This window comes from Leiobunum rupestre, chromosome 3 (assembly GCF_980474605.1).
Source record: "Leiobunum rupestre chromosome 3, qqLeiRupe1.1.hap1, whole genome shotgun sequence".
In the NCBI taxonomy this organism is placed as follows: Eukaryota; Metazoa; Arthropoda; class Arachnida; order Opiliones; family Sclerosomatidae; genus Leiobunum; species Leiobunum rupestre.
This window is the reverse complement of record NC_143386.1, coordinates 44,312,250-44,332,220: the sequence shown is the minus strand read 5'-3', so window position 1 is coordinate 44,332,220 and position 19,971 is coordinate 44,312,250. Positions and strand designations below refer to the sequence as shown.

At 36.9% G+C, this 19,971-nt stretch overlaps 2 protein-coding genes across 2 annotated transcripts; both read right to left on the bottom strand.

Annotated features, from left to right (window-relative positions):
- Nucleotides 1-4,661: 4,661 nt before the first annotated feature.
- On the bottom strand, nt 4,662-5,144 carry LOC149951894 (decapping and exoribonuclease protein-like). Its single transcript, XM_090169693.1, has one exon. The coding sequence runs from the start codon at nt 5,142-5,144 to the stop codon at nt 4,662-4,664; it is 483 nt and encodes a 160-aa protein (XP_090025819.1).
- A 7,468-nt stretch (nt 5,145-12,612) lies between these two features.
- LOC149951893 (decapping and exoribonuclease protein-like) lies at nt 12,613-17,090 on the bottom strand. Its single transcript, XM_090169692.1, has 8 exons — nt 16,991-17,090; nt 14,999-15,079; nt 14,388-14,828; nt 14,105-14,327; nt 13,911-14,046; nt 13,819-13,842; nt 12,869-12,954; nt 12,613-12,794 (listed from the first exon to the last, which is right to left on the bottom strand). Exons 1-8 carry the CDS (start codon nt 17,088-17,090, stop codon nt 12,677-12,679), a joined length of 1,209 nt encoding a protein of 402 aa, XP_090025818.1. The 3' UTR covers nt 12,613-12,676.
- Between the last annotated feature and the right edge of the window lie 2,881 nt (nt 17,091-19,971).

Below are 19,971 nucleotides of genomic sequence, written 5' to 3'. Positions count from 1 at the left end.
AGATACATTCTGAACGAACCAATGGATGAAAATTTATTAAACAAAATTCGTGTAAAGTATTAATATCGTTCCGAATTACAACCTACTTTCTAAAATCTCATTTTGCTTTCTAATACGCGTGTTGACAACACAAACTTTACCTAGACGAGCAGATGTTCGGTTATCTACATGTTGCGGGAAAAATATTATTTTTGAATGTTGTAAAGCGATAAACGATTTTTCAAGATGATTTTATGTTACATTTAAGTTCATATAAACGGGAAAAATTGTCAGTGGAATATTTCTTATATCATTTGGTAGGTTAATTAACGGTTAATTATCGCCAACTTTACATTAATTTCAATGGGGTGGGGGAAACCTTTTAACCAAGTTACGCGCGAGCGCGCCTCTAGAGGCAGCGCAGATGGCATTACTGTCGTTTTAGCCAAGAATCTAATCGGTACCTTGTCAGCCGTTCGATTAATCGTTCTAGTTTGTTATCCGATTTCTATGGTTGGGGGGGGGGGGGATGAAAAGCAAGCTGCTTTTTCTTTTTTTGCCCTTTAAGCTGAGAGGGTGCGGGAAGGGATTGATATTTGGTGGTTAATTTGGAAAAGTGGTTCTGGGCCATTTGAAAGGGCAACGCAAGTGAGCTGGCAAAAAAAGAAAAAGCAGCTTGCTTTTCATCCATAGAAATCTCATAGGTAACTAGAATGCTGCCGCCTACGGCCGAGCTTGACGCCAGTTCGCCTTGAACCTTCAGCCAATGAGAGGCCATAGAGTGGTTCCGCCAAGGAAGATAATAATCCTCTTTGGTTCCGCTACTATAGCGGGAGATAGGTGACGTCATTCTCTCCGTTAACATTAAATTCTTGGCAGAACCGCTCTTTGAGCTCTGATTGGCTGAGATCTGGCTTCGTCTGCCACGGCGTTTGGCCCATTTGCCAGTTACACGGCAGCATTCTAGTTACCTATGAGATTTCTATGTTTTCATCCCCCCCCCCAACCCCTCACTCGGCCTTGGCAGAGGCGGGCAGAGTCAACCGTAAATTTCGCACTTTACTGACTTAACACACATTTTGCCAGCTCACTTGCGTTGCCCTTTGAAGTGCCAATTGATCAGATGCAAGGTGGGGGGTCCAGATAGGGGAACAATAATCATAAATTGGGAGAACCACAACTCGAAGACGACTGCCTCTGGCATTAAAGGGCAACGCAAGTGAGCTGGCAAAATGTGTGTAAAGTCAGTAAAGTGCGAAATTTACGGTTGACTCTGCCCGCCTCTGCCAAACCCGAGTGAGGGGTTGGGGGGGGGATGAAAAGCAAGCTGCTTTTTCTTTTTTTGCCAGCTCACTTGCGTTGCCCTTTAAGTTTATTAGGACATTGAAAAGGAGGGGCGCCAGGATCGCCCCTTGGGGGACACCCTTTCCAATAGGACACGCACTAACAGATTTGTATACCCCCGTACCGTTAAATAAAACATAGGACACCAGGAGGATGCTTGAAGTTGACCGCGAGTGCCGACCAGGCTTGGAAATAAGCGGTGGTCACTGGGTCAAAGACCAGTTTATTAATTGCTCGGACCAGTTTTTTTATTCAAAAGCTAGGGGTTCACTGGTCCAGTGTCCAGTTTATTAATTCCAAATTATTTGCCGCATTATTAACCAACTGGTCTACGTGACCACTTAAATAATTCAAGAGTTGGGAGTGACTGGCCAAATAGACCAGTTTAGAAATAAACCTTATTTCCAAGCCTGGTGCCGACACCCTTTTCGCCAATGTAGGAAGCCATGAGATGGGCAGATTACGTGGCGCCTTTTGAAAATTCAAAATTATGCTTTTTTGAAAATCAACTGTCATTTGATGTAAACAAAGGAAGGATAGATGGCGTTGCAAATTCTGCCCATCTCAGCTTTCATACATGCGCGGGGGGGGGGGATGAATTTTCCCATTCAAAAACAGGGGTGCCTTAACGCGGTAATATTCCCTCTATTTCTTTTCTATCTCTATGGACACACCGGCGTTTGAATTTAACCAAGGATCCTATATGTTAGGATAGTATACTTGGTCCTATCTGCTACCAACGGGCCGAGTTTTTTCAAATGCCGGTGTGGCCCTTTAACAAAATCAAAAGTGTATATGACAAAATGAAGTTAAAAGCTAAAAAACGAAAACAACAACAAAACAAATACAACGTAGTACAAAAATTAAAACAACAACAAAACAAATACAACGTAGTACAAAACAATATTAAAAAATATAATAAATGTAAAACCATGAAAAAATCTAGGACGTTTTTCTTTGCCCTGCTCCAAAACAGCTCTCAGCAACTCCCTCTTGGATCAATTAACTGAATGGTTAGAAAAATTTATTCCGAATATTTCCGTACTCGTGATACCACTATAATCAAAAGTCACATAATTACCAAAAGTGTGTCAATCGGACCTATTTCTTAATGAATGCTACGAGCGAAATACAAGCTAAGAAGATACTTGAATCCTCCTAGATACAAGTTGGGAGGGGATAAGGGAAAGTATGTCTTGGGGAGGGAAGGAAGTTAAAACCAACAAATAACGCCTCGTTCTGTGGAGATGCTATCGCCATCTACCTACGATATAATACCATAGACTAAAAAAGATCCAGAAAGTCGAAAATTAACAGTCTTTTATGTTATGTGGTCGATCTCGAGTCGAGCATTAATTAAACCTTTAGCATACGAAAGTACAGGGATTGTCACACTTTTGGTAATTATGTCACTTTTGCTATAATCACTATTTTTATTTTTCAAGCCCTATTTCCAAAATTCGAACGATTCTATGTTCCTTTAAATGTGAATCGTGTTGTTAGTGTGGTTTTTCGTAGACGTTGTCGGTTTTTAGGCAATTTTTTTTAATAAAAGCATTATACAGGGTGTCTACTAAAATGCGATACAGAAATAATAATTGAAAAAATATTTTTCCTAGGAATTTGATATTTTCAGATCGCATAGCATGCGCAGAGGGTCATTAGATGATACAAAACCCAAGGTCATTCGAAATTTATCTCGAGAACCGTTGGGCTTAGAGACTCGGTTGCAATTAGAAAAGTGTGCGCCATCGTATTTTACGACCAAGTGACTCTGAACAGATTTAAATTGGCCAACTAGAAAGCTAAGAGAATAAACACCAAAAACACGAAGGTCATAAATTAAAAATTATCTTATAATATACTGCTCCGAAAACATAGTGTTTCTCATTAGGAAATCGCTCTCGTATGCGTAAAATGTATTTGAACCGAGAGGAAGCTGATGAGAGCAGTCTAATAGAAATTGCACATTTACCAAGATATGGCGGCCCACAAAAACACCCAATATTAAACCTAAGATATTTCCACTTGGAAACTTTGACACTCCAAAATCGATGGAGTTCTAATTTTATTTATTACGCGTGTAACTAAAATGACATTAAGCAAATGAGGTAATTCGACTTTTGCTTATATCATAGTACTCATACTCAGTGGCGTAGCTAGCATGGTTGACACCCGGGGCGGATATCATGGTGTGCTACTTACTAGTCTCTAGTTTGTGTAAGTTTTGATTTTTTTCACGGTCAGGTGTCATACCCAAATCGCACCCAAACAGGTGTCACCCGGGGCGGACTGCCCCCTCCGCCCCCCTAGCTACGCCACTGCTCATACTACTCAATTATTTAAAGAGACGATATCCCTCTCGGCTTATTGGATTATTTACATCTCCCATAGAAGAATAACAGGAGGGCCTACTCAGCTTTTGGGCTATGTAAATTTATTTTGAAAGGAGATGATAGCGTCACCTGGATGTCGTACTGTATTAATTACGTGGCAAATTTAAACTTCTATTGTTACTCCTCCATGGTTTGTCTACGATATTATTTATTTTCAATTTGGGGACGTGGGAGTCAATGGCTCAGCTGTAAAGGATAAACCTGCTAAGAGTATGACCCGGGTTCGGTTCCTAGCCACGACGGTATTTTAAATTAAACATTTAATTTATAAATGTTAAAAAATTATAGAATAAATTGACGTTAACAAGTGAAAAAAAGGGTAACGGCACACTGATTTTCTCCATGGACAATATATCTCTAACCGGACGGGAAAAGCAGCCTAAAAGAGGTACCTCCTCACTGTCCGTTTGCATCCTACTTCGTATTAGCTGAAATAGACGGCCGTACCGAATTCGCAGGGCCGTCAAGGTCATTCGAAAGAATGTAAACCCTCAAGGTTCGTAGAGAAACCCCCATTTCAAACGGAACGTTTAGTCGACCACGTGACGAATTATATGGCCCGAAACTTTCAAAATTCTTGAACCTCCCCCCTTTACAGAGAGACGGTGGTGGCGGCCGGTGATTTTGTATGGTGGAAGCTACAGCTTTTCCCGTCCGGTTAGAGATACAGTGTCCATGCTTTCTCCAAGGCTGTTTGTCTAAATATCGTAAATATTTTCAATACCCACATTTGTCGCAACCCGAATTTGAATTCAGGCGTTTTAAAAACCAATCATTTTCCAAAATTCGAGAAACTGCGAACGCGGTTTTTATTACAATTGATTGACCCCGGTACTGCGAACACCCACACACAAACAGACACGGTTATTTTAAATATCTCCTTTCGGATGATATAAAAAAGAGATATTTTGAATTTATTGGAGCAATTATTCTGACAAGTATTTACTTTTTTGACGATGAAAAAACAAAAATTAAACTATTCCGTTCCCGTTCTGTGAGGATCGAATGCAAGTAGATGACGCCTCTGAATTTGGAAGCAAAAATTATCCAGTCGGAATCCTTCCTTATGTACGGTGTTTCCATTATCGTCCTTAGGACGAATCTGTTGGTGACGAATTGGACGTCGGACGTCAGGCATTGAGGGTTGAGAGAAATCCATTTCAACAACAATTCCAAGCCTTCTTGTTCGAGATCCGAGTGGATAGCTTCATCGTAGCCAACGTTTAAATCCAACTTCGGGTTGTTCAGAATCACATCTGGACGCAAGTACTTCTGATGTCCGTTCCCCGGCACAAATTGACGATTTCCATCCACACTAAAAGATCCGATTTGTCTGGGCTCAGCGTAGTGATATTGCCCTTCGAAAAATTTGGTGCGTACATCAGGAGATAGTGGGAAGAGATACTGGCCATTTTCGCAAGACATCGTCGCGAACGAGTGACTGTTTAGAGCCAGTAGCGGCGCTAAGGGTGGGCTGAAGTGGGCTTTAGCCCCCCTGCAATTCTGAGAGGGGCCACATATTTATATTAAAAGGTCCACATATTTGAATGTATGAATTTTCTTTATCTCTAGAAATTGGTTTTATTGCCAAGAAAAATTTTCTGGAAAAAAATTTCAAAATCAATTTGTTTACTCAATAAGATAGTAGACCATAAACAGATAGATTCGGGAGGAAGGGAGCGGAAATTGAGAGAAAGTTGAATGGACAATAGAAAGAAAAGAAAGGGAATTTAGGGAAATACCCCGGGCATGCGCGTGTCTCCTCCAGGTCGGATACAAGGTCATAGGGGGTCCAGTAAACGCGACGAGAGCCGCACCAAGAAAACGACCTTGCTCTTCTCGCTTCCTGGAAAATTTATAAGGGGTCACTAAATTTGTAAAATGGAGTGTAGCTACACCCCATGGTTGTAAGGGCCACAAAATTCTTAGGGGCCACAAAATAATTAGCCCACCTGTGAAAAAACCTTAGCGCCGCTACTGTTTAGAGCTTTACTTCGAGTGATGGTAAGTGTTGATAATTCCGTTCCTTAATGAAACAAACTATTTGAGACACATAAACATATTGGTGAAAGCTGTAAGGTTCCTACTGCCTATTATTAGTGATGTAAGATTCGAGTGAAGTTAGTTTCGAGGGAAGTCAGTTTCGACGCTAATCAGTTTCATGTTTATTCATATTCGAGATTATTCAGATTCGAGACTAGTGCACTTTGTACAATATTTCGGTCTTATTCACATTCGAGACTAATCATTTCGAGACTATTATGGCGTCTCTCTAACAGGAAAATGATTTGGTTTTCTGGTCCAATGAAAAATGTAATTGTAATATTTTTGGGTGTATTTGGCTCTATGAAAATAATTGGTAAATTTACCGTAATTTTACCATTACCGGTAAATTTACCAGCTCACATCTCTACCTATTATACCACTAATTTATTATTTTTATTATTTTCATATAAATTTAAATTATGCTGGATGAATCGACATTTCAACCCATATTTAAAAACAGGATATATAAAAGTATTGATTCAATATTCGTGTATTTTACTTCTATGGTCTATAAACTAAATAATTATAGTTCACATAACGGACCCACCACTGTCAGTTGGCTAAACATATTCGCGTATGGGAATAAATCGATTAATGCAAAAGGGTTATGATGTTAAAACATTGATCATTTTGTACCTAATTTTAATATTTAATACATTTTATTTTCCCTCGGTATGTTGTAATTCCCCATTTTTAACTGATATATCTTGAGAGAGTAAGTTGTATATTATACGAGTTTTTTGTGGTGAAAGAAAGAAGCGGGCACCAAAAAACCTTCCATACATTCCAGCCTTTGTTTAGACTTATCCCGTCTCCCCTTTTTTGTGTTTTCCGAGATTTGTGTGTTTTTTGCCTCTCCCTGAAACTCGGACTCTCGCTTCTCTCGCCCCAGCTATAACCTGACGTAACTTAGGTCTCTGTTTCGAAGTGTGAAATATATTTATTTTCTACTCGAAACCCGGGATAATTTTAACCGCTACGAAAAAATTCACTACACGTACGGACGAAAAACAACTTGGAAGCGTAGCTAATAAAACTTTCGCCCGACTTCGCCGCAATCGAGGGGTACGTCAAAATCCTTCAAACCACGGAATACTGGGCATCATAGACGAATCCATGGAACCTCTTTTCAGCACGGAAAAAGAACTGGAGGATGATCAAAAAATCGCTCAAGATTACATCGACGATCTTATAGATGCCATATCACGAGGGAAGAAAGCCGTATCGCTAGCTACCAGCCTCGCATCGTCCACGGCGAGCTCTGTGGCAGAAGGTTTCATCGGAAACTCTGATCTCCCCTGGGGTTTCTGGTACTCCGGATAGTACTAAATTAAACCGTCTTTTATCAGCCTCCATATTGTCTAGTCTGGTATCTAAGTTCTTGTTTTGTTTGTCTTTAGCTTCTAACTGCTTCGATATATCATCGAAAAGACTCACTTTCGAATTTAAAATTATTTCGTTCTTGGCCTTGTTCTAAAATTTTATTGATTTTAACATCATGTTCTTCCAATTTATAGGCTACCTTCTCCAGTTTATGGTTAGTCTCTAAAATGACAGATATGAGTTTATCTAATTTTGGAGCTGATTTAGTAATATCGGCTTTGAGTTATCTTTTCATAGTTTGCATTTCTTTAAGAATGTCGTTATTAGACATTGTAATTTTAATATTTCAGTACCGTGCCGTGTGCGCAAGCGAAATAAAAAAGCAAAAAAAAATTACCTGGAAGATAGTAGAAAGCACGTTATCAGTATATTATTTTGGCTAGATCGCTGGCGCTCTCACGGGCGTGCCGATATTGTCCAGTATTATATTTGCTACTAAATAACGTTTTTACCTTCCGGCGTAATTAGTCATTTGTTGAAAATACTTTGAATTGATGTACGCCTGTACGGTTGAGATAACGACGAAAACAGACGGAAGCACTTCCGTCCAATAGTATAAGCAAAGAAAACAGGGGCGGATTAACCCTTTCGGCACCTTTAGGCACAGAAAAATAAGTCGCCCCTTGGCATTGGTCAGCTAAGGAGGGGCGTATCGGTTTTTAATAAATAAATATATTTTAGTTTTCCCAAATCTTTTCGGCGGTATTTTGAGTAGGGCAAGCCAAGTACATGGACCGTGGGGCTTTATCAGAAAAATGGCGCCCTAGGCACGTGCCTATTTTGCCTAATGGTTAATACGCCCCTGAAAGAAAAGATGCAAAGGCACTTGTTGAAGTGAAGTTCTTGAACGTACTTTACGTACTGCTCATTACTGAGTTTCTGACAACGAACTCTCTGAGCGTGTTTCCAATGAAGCTTAAAAACCATCCTTGAGGAACAAAAATAAAGATCTTAGCTTCTTGAAATTGCAAAGAGTATGGCTCACAGTACCTTAGATTTTCTTCAACAACGTGATCCGTCAAATATGAAAAGATTTGATCCAAAACATTCATTTGATTCCATAATGGCTGCTCTCTATTGGCGAGTGCCGGTATGTCCTTGGTTCGGTACATTTCGACCTTTTCAATAACGCCCAGGTCGTCCCTGAAGCCCACATAATTCTTCTCGCACCCGGTCAAAACCGACTGGGTCCATAAGGCTTTCAATTTGTTTCTAGAAGTTTGAATCGTAAGATTTCTGTGAATCAAATCAGTATTTATAAAAATTACAAGGGGAAACTTTTGAAATTCCACGGAACATCGGGGCCGTTTTAAACTCAATGTACTTGTCCGTTCTACCAGTACTTTTCGGATAATAAAATGGGTAACCTTGGTGGATCAAAATTTGAACCAATTTTAATCAAAAATTGAACAGATCAAACGGGGCTCCAATTACAGACTTCCCTGGATTAAATTTAGGATCCAACTGTTATGAGAATTGGATCCGTTCAGGATCCAATGATCCAATGAAAATTGGATCCAGTCGCCATCCAATGAGATTTGGATCCCGACTGGATCTAAGGATATTTGGATCCGGTCGCGATACAATGAGATTTGGATCCGCTCTTAATCCAATGAGGATTGCATCTAGTTGGCTCCCAAAGAGTTTTGGATCCAGTTGGGATCGAAAGAGATTTGGATCCGGTCTGGATACAATTAGTTTTGGAACAGCTTTTGATCCAAAGAGACTTTTATCCGGTCGGGATCCAGTTAGATTTGGATCCGATCTTAATCCAATGAGATTTGGATACCGACTGGGACCAGCATTAAAAGTACGGAAGCTAGGCGGTAACCAATACTTAGAAAAATAGGTAATTTTAGCGGCATGAAATATACTTAAACGACAATAACAGCAGATACTACACTTTTCACTTAGCCATGAGAGTAACTCACAACGGAGCATAGTTGAAAATTAATGCCGAATATTGTGGATTTTTTTTTAAACATAACAAATCATGTCAAGAAACGATAAGGTACGATAATGATAGCTAATTTTTAGGCCAAAAACCTAGGAAACCTACGATTTCTGCCAAAATTCGTCTACTTTGGCCTAAAATAAAGAAACTGATAAAAAAGGCACGTGCATCACGTGATCCAAGTGCTCAAAACGCGGTAAACGAAAATAATTGCGTTAAATATAACATAAAAATTAACAAAAACAATGAATTATATCCCCACCCAAATCCCTTGTTTTTACCCCTGGTTCCGCTTAGATGGTAGATTAAATAAAACCAACAAATGTAATTGGCCAGAACCGAGTGACGTCACTGCAACTTTGAGAAGGCTAACTATTAGAGAACCGACTAGAGTGTAGAAGGCAGGGAACAGAATTAAAATAAGACGACGCGTAAACGAAAAAGACCCAAACGAGGCTACCTTTTCTAGCATTTTTTACTAACCTTGGGCGTTACTGACTAATCCGCCAGTTTAAAATCGGCGCGTGGTCCATTGTAAAAAACGTTCTAGTTACATTGTGATTTCTATGCTGTAGAGTTTTATCAAAATGTTGCCAGTTGTTCGATAAATTTTACCATTGAAATAAAAATATATTTACTGAGATCGATATTGTTCTGGCGGAGGCGGTCTCGCCAGACATAAAAAGTAGTCATCTAATCTCCTATCGCCTTCTATAATTATGTTTATACCATTGAGTTAGGAATATATACTCTAGATTCTTGAACACTCAATTGATATCCGCTATGGTGTCTCGGTTGGGACCACTTTCTAGAAACTCTTACGGCGGTGGTCACTTATCATTATACGATGCCGTCATTTATTTTGGAAATAATATATTTAAGCCACCGGCTAAAGTTATTCTCAGTGTTTCTAACAGCTGGTGGTAGATGACGACCCCGTACAAGATTCCATACACGATTCCAAAAAATTGTCCCGGCGAAATATCAATTGGATCCAGATCTTAGTTAAAAGATTTTTTTGGGTACAAATTTGATACAATTTTTTTTGATCAATTTAATTTGGATAAAACTTTGGATTCAATTCTTAGTTAAAAGATTTTTTGGATCCAAATTTGATACAATTTTATTTGATCAAATTAAATTGGATCTAAATTTGAATCCAATGCTATTGGATCAAACCAATTTTGATCAAACTTGGATCCAGTTATTAGTTAAAAAAAAATTTGGATCCAAATTTGATAAAGATTATTTGATCAAGAAATAGTTGATCCTTATTTGACAAATTGGATCCAATGTCCAAAATTGGATCAAGTCATTTTCGTAAGGGCATGACTTTGGCCGTTTTAAACTCAATGCACTTGTCCGTTCTACCAGTACTTGATGACGCTATCAAACTATTCGTTCATATTCACCATCAACTCATTTCTGGTCAGGTCTATATTTTAAATTTTCTTGTAGTTTATAAAGTCTAATAAACGTAACCTTAAATCATGAATATATAATTTTGTTCCATAAGTGTTCAGTTAATCGAAATGGGGAAAATAATTACGGTAAAAAATGGCTTTTCATATTAAAATTAAACAAAAATTTTTAACATAGGAACCATTAAGCCAAATTAAATCTTTATTTGTACCACATTATCTCAGTAGCTATTTTGGTTTTAACCACCGGATTCCAAAAAAATGATTCAGTTTTTAATTTTGACAATAACGGGTTTGTGTACTAAGTTTTAACTTTTGTATTACCCTGTTCAGCGTTATCTTACCTCCAACTTTGTAAAGCGGGTACTAAACCCGTTTCTTCTTTTACCATAGCTGCATATGCAGTTTACTCTTAATGAAAAGAGACTTAAAACGGTTTTAAAATTCACAATTTATTTATTTAAAAAATCCAACGTTTCGGAGGAACTGTTCCTCCTTCTTCAGGGATTTTTACAAGTCTGACAGTATAATGGTAAAACTTTGGGACGAAAAAATATTTATGCGCTCTATACATATAGTGGCTACTGTTCTATAGCCGCGAGCGTTTTTTTCACGAAGGCGAGTCGACCGTCGAAGGGTTATAGGAGCAACGGGCTCGACATCCTCGTTTACGCGCGAGGCTACTATTGTCGGAATGGGGGACTCTGCGAGAGGAGGAATTCGTTTGTTGTGTGGGAGAGGGTGAGGACCATCAAAATATTTAGAAAGTGGAGAAAACGTGGATAAGTTAGAGGGACCATCGTCACGGTTTAAACATTGCGCAGATTTATTTTTTAAATTTCGATGGATTCGCGTACATTAAAATGGGTTTTATGTAATTTTGGCTGAGCTAGTATACGTTTTAAATCTCTTTTCATTTAGTTTTTAACAATGTGCTTCTCTTCACTTCAGTTTACTCTTATTTCACAAGGATCAGGCCAAGTACATAAAGCAATCTGCTTCCTACAAGGACATGCATTACGTACCTTACTTAGACAATTACTCGAGCAAGAACAGTTATTAAAGTATACGGGGTCAGCATAATCATCTCTAGAACCCACTTGCAGGTGACGAACTTGACACCGGTCTTCAGAGATTCCTTGTGATCGACGATCCATTGCAACAAAAACTGCAACCCTTCGTCCAGACCGTAGTCCTTCTTGATGGCATTGTCTTACCCTTCGTTCAAATCCAGAAATGGACGACTGAGGTTAGCTGGAGGATTGAAGGACCTCAAATGGACACTTGAAGATAGGTATTTTCTTCTTCCATCGACACTGAACCATCCAAAAGTAGGCTTCGAATTGGAATGTCTTGTGACCTAAAGGAAACTTAAAATTTTCCATTTTACGTGACATGACGAGACGATGGTTTCCGTTTTTCTGGGATGTTTTTGTTAAACATTGCCTTGAGTGAGGGTGACTCAATTCCGAAAGTAAAACTAAAAATTATCGGCAACTGCACACCAGAGAATGGGGAGGGGGTTGTCATAAAATATGATGAGATTTCGATCGCTACATTGTTTCGATTATTACGTTTATCATTTCAATACCGAAAGCGAGATAACTACAGGTTTTTATTGATATATAAAAATATTTCCGTACAATCGAAATGTTTCAGCCCAGAAACAAGAACGTCAATTAGGTGAATTTATCCTTCCTTGAATAAACTTCAAATTCAGAATTTTCTACTTTGTCAGCGACTTTTTCGCATGTCCGTAACTCTAATAAATTTTTAGACGGTCCTCGTTATCCATTTGTAAGATATATGTAGCGATGCAATATTAAAATTAACTGTGAAGATTTGGAAAATACTGGGCTGTCCTCGAGTACTGTCTCCATCAAAAAGGACAGAAAATGTGGCTCTTACGTCATAGTCTCTTTAATTACTTTGACGTGGCTACGAGTGCGCGCTGCAGTCGCCAGATAATCATAAATTTTTCTAGCGCTCGTGCAAATCGCGCGAGCGAAGAATACATCTTTGGCTTGTGACGTAAGAGCAACTAGTTTTGTTTTTTACTTTTTATTTTAATGAAACAACTATTACTGGTAAAAATTAAAAGTATAAATTAATGGTACAAATTTGCACAAAAAACAACAACAAATTCTGTTGGTTTATCCTCCTTTGAAAAAACTGTTGATGTACCAGTCGGGAATTACTTTCAATTCGCCATTTTTAGCCTTTTCGCAAGTCACTCTCTGTCCGTGTCGCCAGTAAAACTCGTAGACAGTCCTGGTGTGAAAAACAAGCGTGTTAACATCATCCCGACATCCAATTACAAAGAAACAAAACTGTTTGGAACATACTCGGGGCTATCCTCAACTACATTATCTCTCAAAAATGTCAAAAATTGATCCAAGACATTCATGCAGACGTTAGGAGACCAAATCAACTATTAAAAGAACAGGGTTTCAGTACAAATTTGGGGAGTTTTCTGAAATACTGACTGAATGCCCGCCCCCATCTGTTTATTGAACAGCACGAGCAACAACCAACAGCAATAGAATATAGTACAAAAACACAAAAATTGCGTACAATACCGTTATTGTTATCATTTAAACTTTTTACATAGTTTAGAATAATTTTCTTATAATCAATGAGTTTTCACTTGGCTCAAATTAAGGTATTAAATTTAATTCACGACAGTGCAGAAGATTCCAAATGGCCAAAGCAGATATTGAAATCAATGGCAGTAGGCTTATAGATCTGTACTCTTCCGAGGCCTCCCAATTGAGTTTTCAACACGGCTATCTTTGACTGGGCAAGAAAAATATTACGGGGAATAATACAGGCGTTTAACTGTTTTGTCTCCCGCTTTTTACCCAGGAGAGTGCCTTACCGCTGTTTAAGAAAATTGTATTTTCATAAATATTTAATATTTGCTTGCAAAATAAATAAAAGGTTAAATAAAAATCAAACATGACAATGTCCGAGAATCGATATCGTGGTTTCCTTGACACAAATCAAAACGATTCCATTAAAGCCCAAACGCTCCCTACAAAGAACCAAATACGGCTTTTCAAAACACGCATTTTCATCAAGTTCACGATTTTGTAATAAAATAACTAACAGGCTAATCCGAAAACGGACAGCACAAACGCCGCCAAACGGTGAAAACTCAGACCGTATATCGTTAATACATAAAATTAAAACGACTCTATACAACCCTAAACAGCGAACGCGAAGAATTTAAAATCGCAGAAAACGTTTTAGAATGATGTGATGCACTAACGAGGGAAGTACCGAAGAAACTTACAGTGTTATTCGGAGAATATTCCTTCTGTAAATAAATTTGGAATGAAATGCGTTATTAATTTCTTCGAATATCAAGCTTAGAATAATTGGTACCTGATGGCGAATTGGAATCTCATCCGTTTTGAACATCTCAATGTTTTGGACAACGCCTTCTTCATCCCGGAAAGCCATGAAGTTTTTAGAGCAGCCCGACAGGGCGGACTGAATCCAAACGAGTTTCAATTTGTTCCTGTCATTATTGAAAGAATAAACCTGAAGGCTACCATCGATATTTTTACGATACCTACAAAACAAACAACTTTCTTTGCCATGGTACACTAGGATCCGGTATTGGTGTCGTCCTGAAGGTGACGTATTTATCCATCTTCATCGTCTTCTCGGGGTAGTCCGGTGGACAGTCGTAGTCCAAAGCGTGCATTCGAGAAGCAAAGACCACTAAATTGTGGTTCAACTTCGATTGCACCACGCCATGGAATTGCTCGTTCATATTCAGCGACGGAGTTTGATAATCTAGCAAGTTTAATTTGATGATTTTATTCACCTCCTTTTTTGCTTTTGCTTTTATTATACCAGTTGTCATGAAATCGTTGAACTTCACGTTCCAGTAAGAGCGTCTCTTATACGTTTCATTAAGTTTCGAGAAATAGTCCTTTTCCCGTTTCGTGAAAAACGAACGTACGTAGATGACACCTTTGAACTTCGAAGCGCATAGCAGCCAATCCAATTGACGGTACTGGTACGGAGTTTCCATTATGGTCCTAAGGACGTATCTGTTGGTGACGAATTGCACGTCGGGTGTGAGAGATGTCTGATTGAGAGAAATCCATTCCAACACCAAATCCAAGCCTTCATCCTCTTCATGAAATGTTTCGATAGCTTCATCGTAGCCAACGTTTAAATCCATCTTCGGGTCGTTCAGGTTGACATCAGGACGAGAGTACTTCAAATGGTCTTTTCCGGCTACGAATTTACGATTTCCATCAACGCTAAAAGATCCGATTTGTCTGGGCTCTGCACTGAGAGAAATTTAGGTAGAATTTACTGAAATATTTTACAGTATTGAATTGTTTTCAAATTTTACGGTACTTTTTCTTATTTGGATAAAGCAGTGAAATGGTATTTACGAAAAGCAATATTCGTCTGTATGTTCTACTATGGGCTCTGATAATTTTATAACTTACTGATGAAATTACAGAAATGCTCCTGCAATCTATCAACAAAGTTTTTTCTGTCACTTTCACAGAAACAGTTGACTGGTTCAACTGTAAATTATACAAATCGTTGTAAAACTTACAGTGGTTTTTGTAAATTGTTTGAAAAACAATTCTGTAAATATAACGGACATATTTTATAAGGAAAGCTGTAATATTTACGTATAAAAATTGAATAAATTACAGTCGAACGTCTTTGATTTGAAATAGGTTTCCTGCAAATGTTTCATAAAACGTTTACTATTTTACAGTTATAACAGTATTACAGCTTTAATGCGTTTAGGTTTTTTTTCTATTTTTATAACTGTAAATATAACAAAACCCTTAAATAAAAGTTTATAAAATAATGCTGAAGGAGTTTTAAAACATTTTACTTTTATGTCTAACTATGTTTCATATCCGTTTTTGGACCGTGATCATGTTGCTTCCTCAGCCAACGACGAAGTTAAATTCGGATTACTTAATTATATTTATGCATCGTTTACGTGTACGTTTATTCAATATGAAGATTATTTTCTAAATATTTCCGAGAGTCAGGTCACTCGCTTCATAATTTTGACACCCTCGGATGATTAAACGATGATTAAAAACAAATCTGTAGCTTTGACTGTATACAGATTAAATCATTATTAAATTTGTAATCAAGATTATTAGGACATCCTGTAACACGGTGAATTGCCTTCACCAGTGGCGTAGCCACTGTCCTAGGGGGAGGGCATTCGAAATTAGGACCATACATTTGAAAAATACAAAAATAAGAACTAATTGTCAGTCACTAAATCCACTGACTAACTTTTGCTCCTTAAAAAACATCCAAAAGTAATCATTTAGTTATGTATTTAGCTTCTTTCGTCTCATCTATGACTTCTACCTTAAGTTCAAACAAATTTGATTACGACGGACGAACGTTTTCTTGTTTTTAGTCGTTTGCAGATTTATCTCATTTGTAGATAAATTGGTAAATTCCAAAAAAAAGGGCCCATGGAGTCTAGTTGCTGGCGGGCCCAAAATCTGAAGCTACGCTACTAACCTTCAGTCATGTTTTTGTATTCTATATCAATTAAATTTTATATCTTCCGAAGTTATCAATTCAATATGTTTACCGTCTTCTATATTTAAAGTTCATTTGCCTAGAGAGCTATTTACTTATTGCTTATCTAAAACATTTGTTATATAATCGCAGTCATATTTAATGATTGTTTTCGGAATTTTATTTCCATATTTTTTACTCACATTTTAGACAATATTCTTTGTCATTTCATTACTTATTTTCTTAATTGTTCTGTATACTGATTTACAGTTAAATTCATACAGGGTGGCCCAATTTGCTCTGACCAGGCATTTTTCTCGAAAACTAAAATAGGTAGAGCTTTGAAATTTTCAGGGTATCCGTATGAAGCAAGGAACTATCTAATGTCTAAATTTCAAAAAAATTAAGAATATTTTCATGTTTTTCAATAATTTATGTTTTGACCGGTAGGTGATAGACAAAAACTGTCAATGATAAAGTTGTTGATCATACTCGAAAAAGTACAAATGAAGTTGATTTGGTCGAAAAAGACCAATTTCTCATAGAGATATGAGGTCATGAAAAATAACAAGGTGGTCAAAGGAGGCAATAGCTTTTTTCGGGAATTGTAAGAAAACAAATTTTAAGCATAACACAAATTAACCAAAGATTGATATTTTTATTTAGATTTGTCTAATTTTTGTCAATATTCAGATATTTTTGTATTTAAAGCGACAGTTTCCTGTTGTGAAATCATTTTACCTAGCTACCGGAATCTAATTAAAATTTTTATTCTCGTGATTATCGTGCATCAATGGTTCCATTGTTTTACGGCGAAGTGAATCGCTATCCGAACAGAGCATAACGTCTGAACGGGCAGAACTATTATTTGGAGCTCTTACCAGACTTAAGTAGCGAATGCGTTGGACGAAATTCCTATGGCCGACTACTACCGGCTGTGCATTCAGCATGACGGCGCACCACCACCATATCAGCGAGGGATTGGAAGGAACTGTCCCGTTCGATGGCCTCCAACATCACCAGAGGCTTCATTATGGAGTATGTTTACCAGACGCCTATTACTACCATCTAAGAACTGCGCCAACGCAATTATTGATGTCTTCTAACTTGTCAATCCCGATATGATACAGCGTTCATTTCGAGACATACGTCATCGTGCGGAAACATGTATTGCATCAAACGGATGAATAATTGAACCACGCCTGTAATTTGTTGATGCTTGTTTTTTTTTGGTTTTTATAAAAGAAAAATATCAATCTTTGGTTAATTTGTGTTATGTTTAAAATTTGTTTTCTTACAATTCCCGAAAAAGCTATTGCCTCCTTTGACCACCTTGTTAGTTTTCATGACCTCATATCTCTATGAAAAATCGATCTTTTTCGACCAAATCAACTTCATTTGTACTTTTTCGAGTATGATCAACAACTTTATCATTGACAGTTTTTGTCTATCACCTACCGGTCAAAACATAAATTATTGAAAAACATGAAAATATTCTTAATTTTTTTGAAATTTAGACATTAGATAGTTCCTTGCTTCATACGGATACCCGGAAAATTTCAAAGCTCTACTTTTTTTAGTTTTCGAGAAAAATGCCTGGTCAGAGCAAATTGGGCCACCCTGTATAACTAATCCTTCATTTTTGGGAAAAAAATAAATGTGTTCATAAATTAACTTTAATTAAGAGTACAATTAATTTGTTTAAAAACAATATGTACTGTCTCGCTATCGTCTTTTGGCACCAGGGGTAGTTTGTGCAGACAAATACAATTGTTTGAATGAAAATATTTAGAAATTTAAGAACGTTGGCTGAGTTGGATCCAAAAGCTTTTATGAAATTTTAGTTAAAACAAAAAAATATTTTACCACTCTTATAAAATAGTTGTCCTGAATTTTGTACAGAGCTTTAAATTTACTATTTTAATTCATTATCTTAATTTTCACTTGGTTAATATATTTTATATACATTAACTGACATTCTTTAATCTATATTAACAGTTATATAAATATCACATTGCCAGATTTTACTATAAACAATAATATTTATTAAAAAAAAAACATATAAATGTTATACAGTTGTATAAATGAATTTTAATGTTTTTTTTTTATAAATTTGAATATTATAGTAATATCTCGGTGCCAGAAAAAATAGGCTAAAAATAACTTAGCATGCGATAAAAGGCTAAAAAATAAGGCTAATGAAATATACGGCTAATTAACGAGATAATGACCGCTTCCCTGGACGGGGTTACATGCCTCCCCCCCCCTAGAATCGAATTTAATAAAACCAACTACGAATCAATTAAAAATGGCATGCATTTTTTGCTTGCGCCTATCATAATATGAAAATATATATACTCTTTTTGCGTAGGTATTAATTTGGTCTGTCAAATCGAGTGCCACAAAAAAAAACTTTTAGGTCTAGGCCAAGGTCAACCATTTGGTTTTTTAGCCTCCCGTAAGGAAAGCATCACAATACGTTTCGTGATAAGAAATTCGGTTAATTTTAATTTATAAAAGACCTCTGCTTTCAAAATTGTTTTCCCTTCAATTTCGTGGGGTTTTTTTTGTGCCTGAACTGCCCGACAGGGTAAAGCAAAAAAAAGTGTTTTGACGTTGAAGGTAAGGGGTTCGCGTAAAAAGAGTGGTTCTTTGTTTAATCACCCGAGAGGAATATTGCTCAAAATATTTAAAGAAGCTGAAAGGTAAGGAAGTTTAATTTACATACTATCGAGGGGCTAACCACTTCCTAAAAATCTGTACACTGATAACAAGGATTACAGCCTTTGGTAATGCTAAATCTGTAATCAGTTACGTAATCACTTTAGTACAGTCAAAGCTACAGGCTTGTACACCGATTACGGGGAGTGATCAGCCCTCGCATACTATAAGTGTAAAATCTGAGCTAAATCGCTAACCATTCCAATGATGCAGAATAATTTCGAGTTACCCATTATTGATAATAATAATAATATATGTTAATCATTCTTCATTCCCAACAAAGCATACAATCGATTTGATAATTATTCATATAATGGGTATAAAAGTTATATGACATAGTTAAAGATATTTCAAATAATTGAAATTGAAATGAATAATTAAACGAGAGTACTGTGATTAATTCGATTAAGATATACTCAATTGTAACGTTAAAATTAGGTGGTTACCTTTAATTATGAGTCAAGATTTAATCGTACAGATAAATTACGTATGCTTGACAATTATCTATTCAATTATCAGTTCAAGTATGACAAAAATAGAGAATACTGTGCCGGCCTTTCGGTGCGTAAATTTATACCCATTGTTGCGCGGCAGACGTTTCGGTCAGTAAATTCATGAAGTATATACGATTTATACAATTATACCAAAATGTCTGCGCCGTAACGTCCTAAACTGCAAAATAGATATACTAAAAAACAATTCTCTAGGTTCTTCTCACTGGGACATTTTAACCGTACCCAGCCAAATTGCTAAATGTCACTTGAGACATGGGAGATATGGAAGATAAACAAGCAAGTTATTTTCAACTGTCTAATTTTTTAAATTTAATAAAAAGGATCTCATCAAAGGGAGAGGGTATCGTAAATGGTCAAATAATTTGAATAATATTACACAGACTTGAATGAGGCAAAAACCTAATGTTTGTTTTGTTTTCAATATATTCTAGAGCGCATTTGCCGTTAGTAATTTTTGTGTCGCGCCTAGAAACCTCAAAGTTACAAATAACCATAAATCTTAATATTAAATTAAAGTGATCACTCCGGAATTGTATTACAATAATATTGGGTTCATTAGATTATCTCACTATTATGGAGTAGATAATTAAAAAGCTAGTAAATAAAACTAAAATGAAAACACGTTAAAGCTAAAATTCTAATTTAAAATTGCGCAGCGACGTATCTATTCATTCATA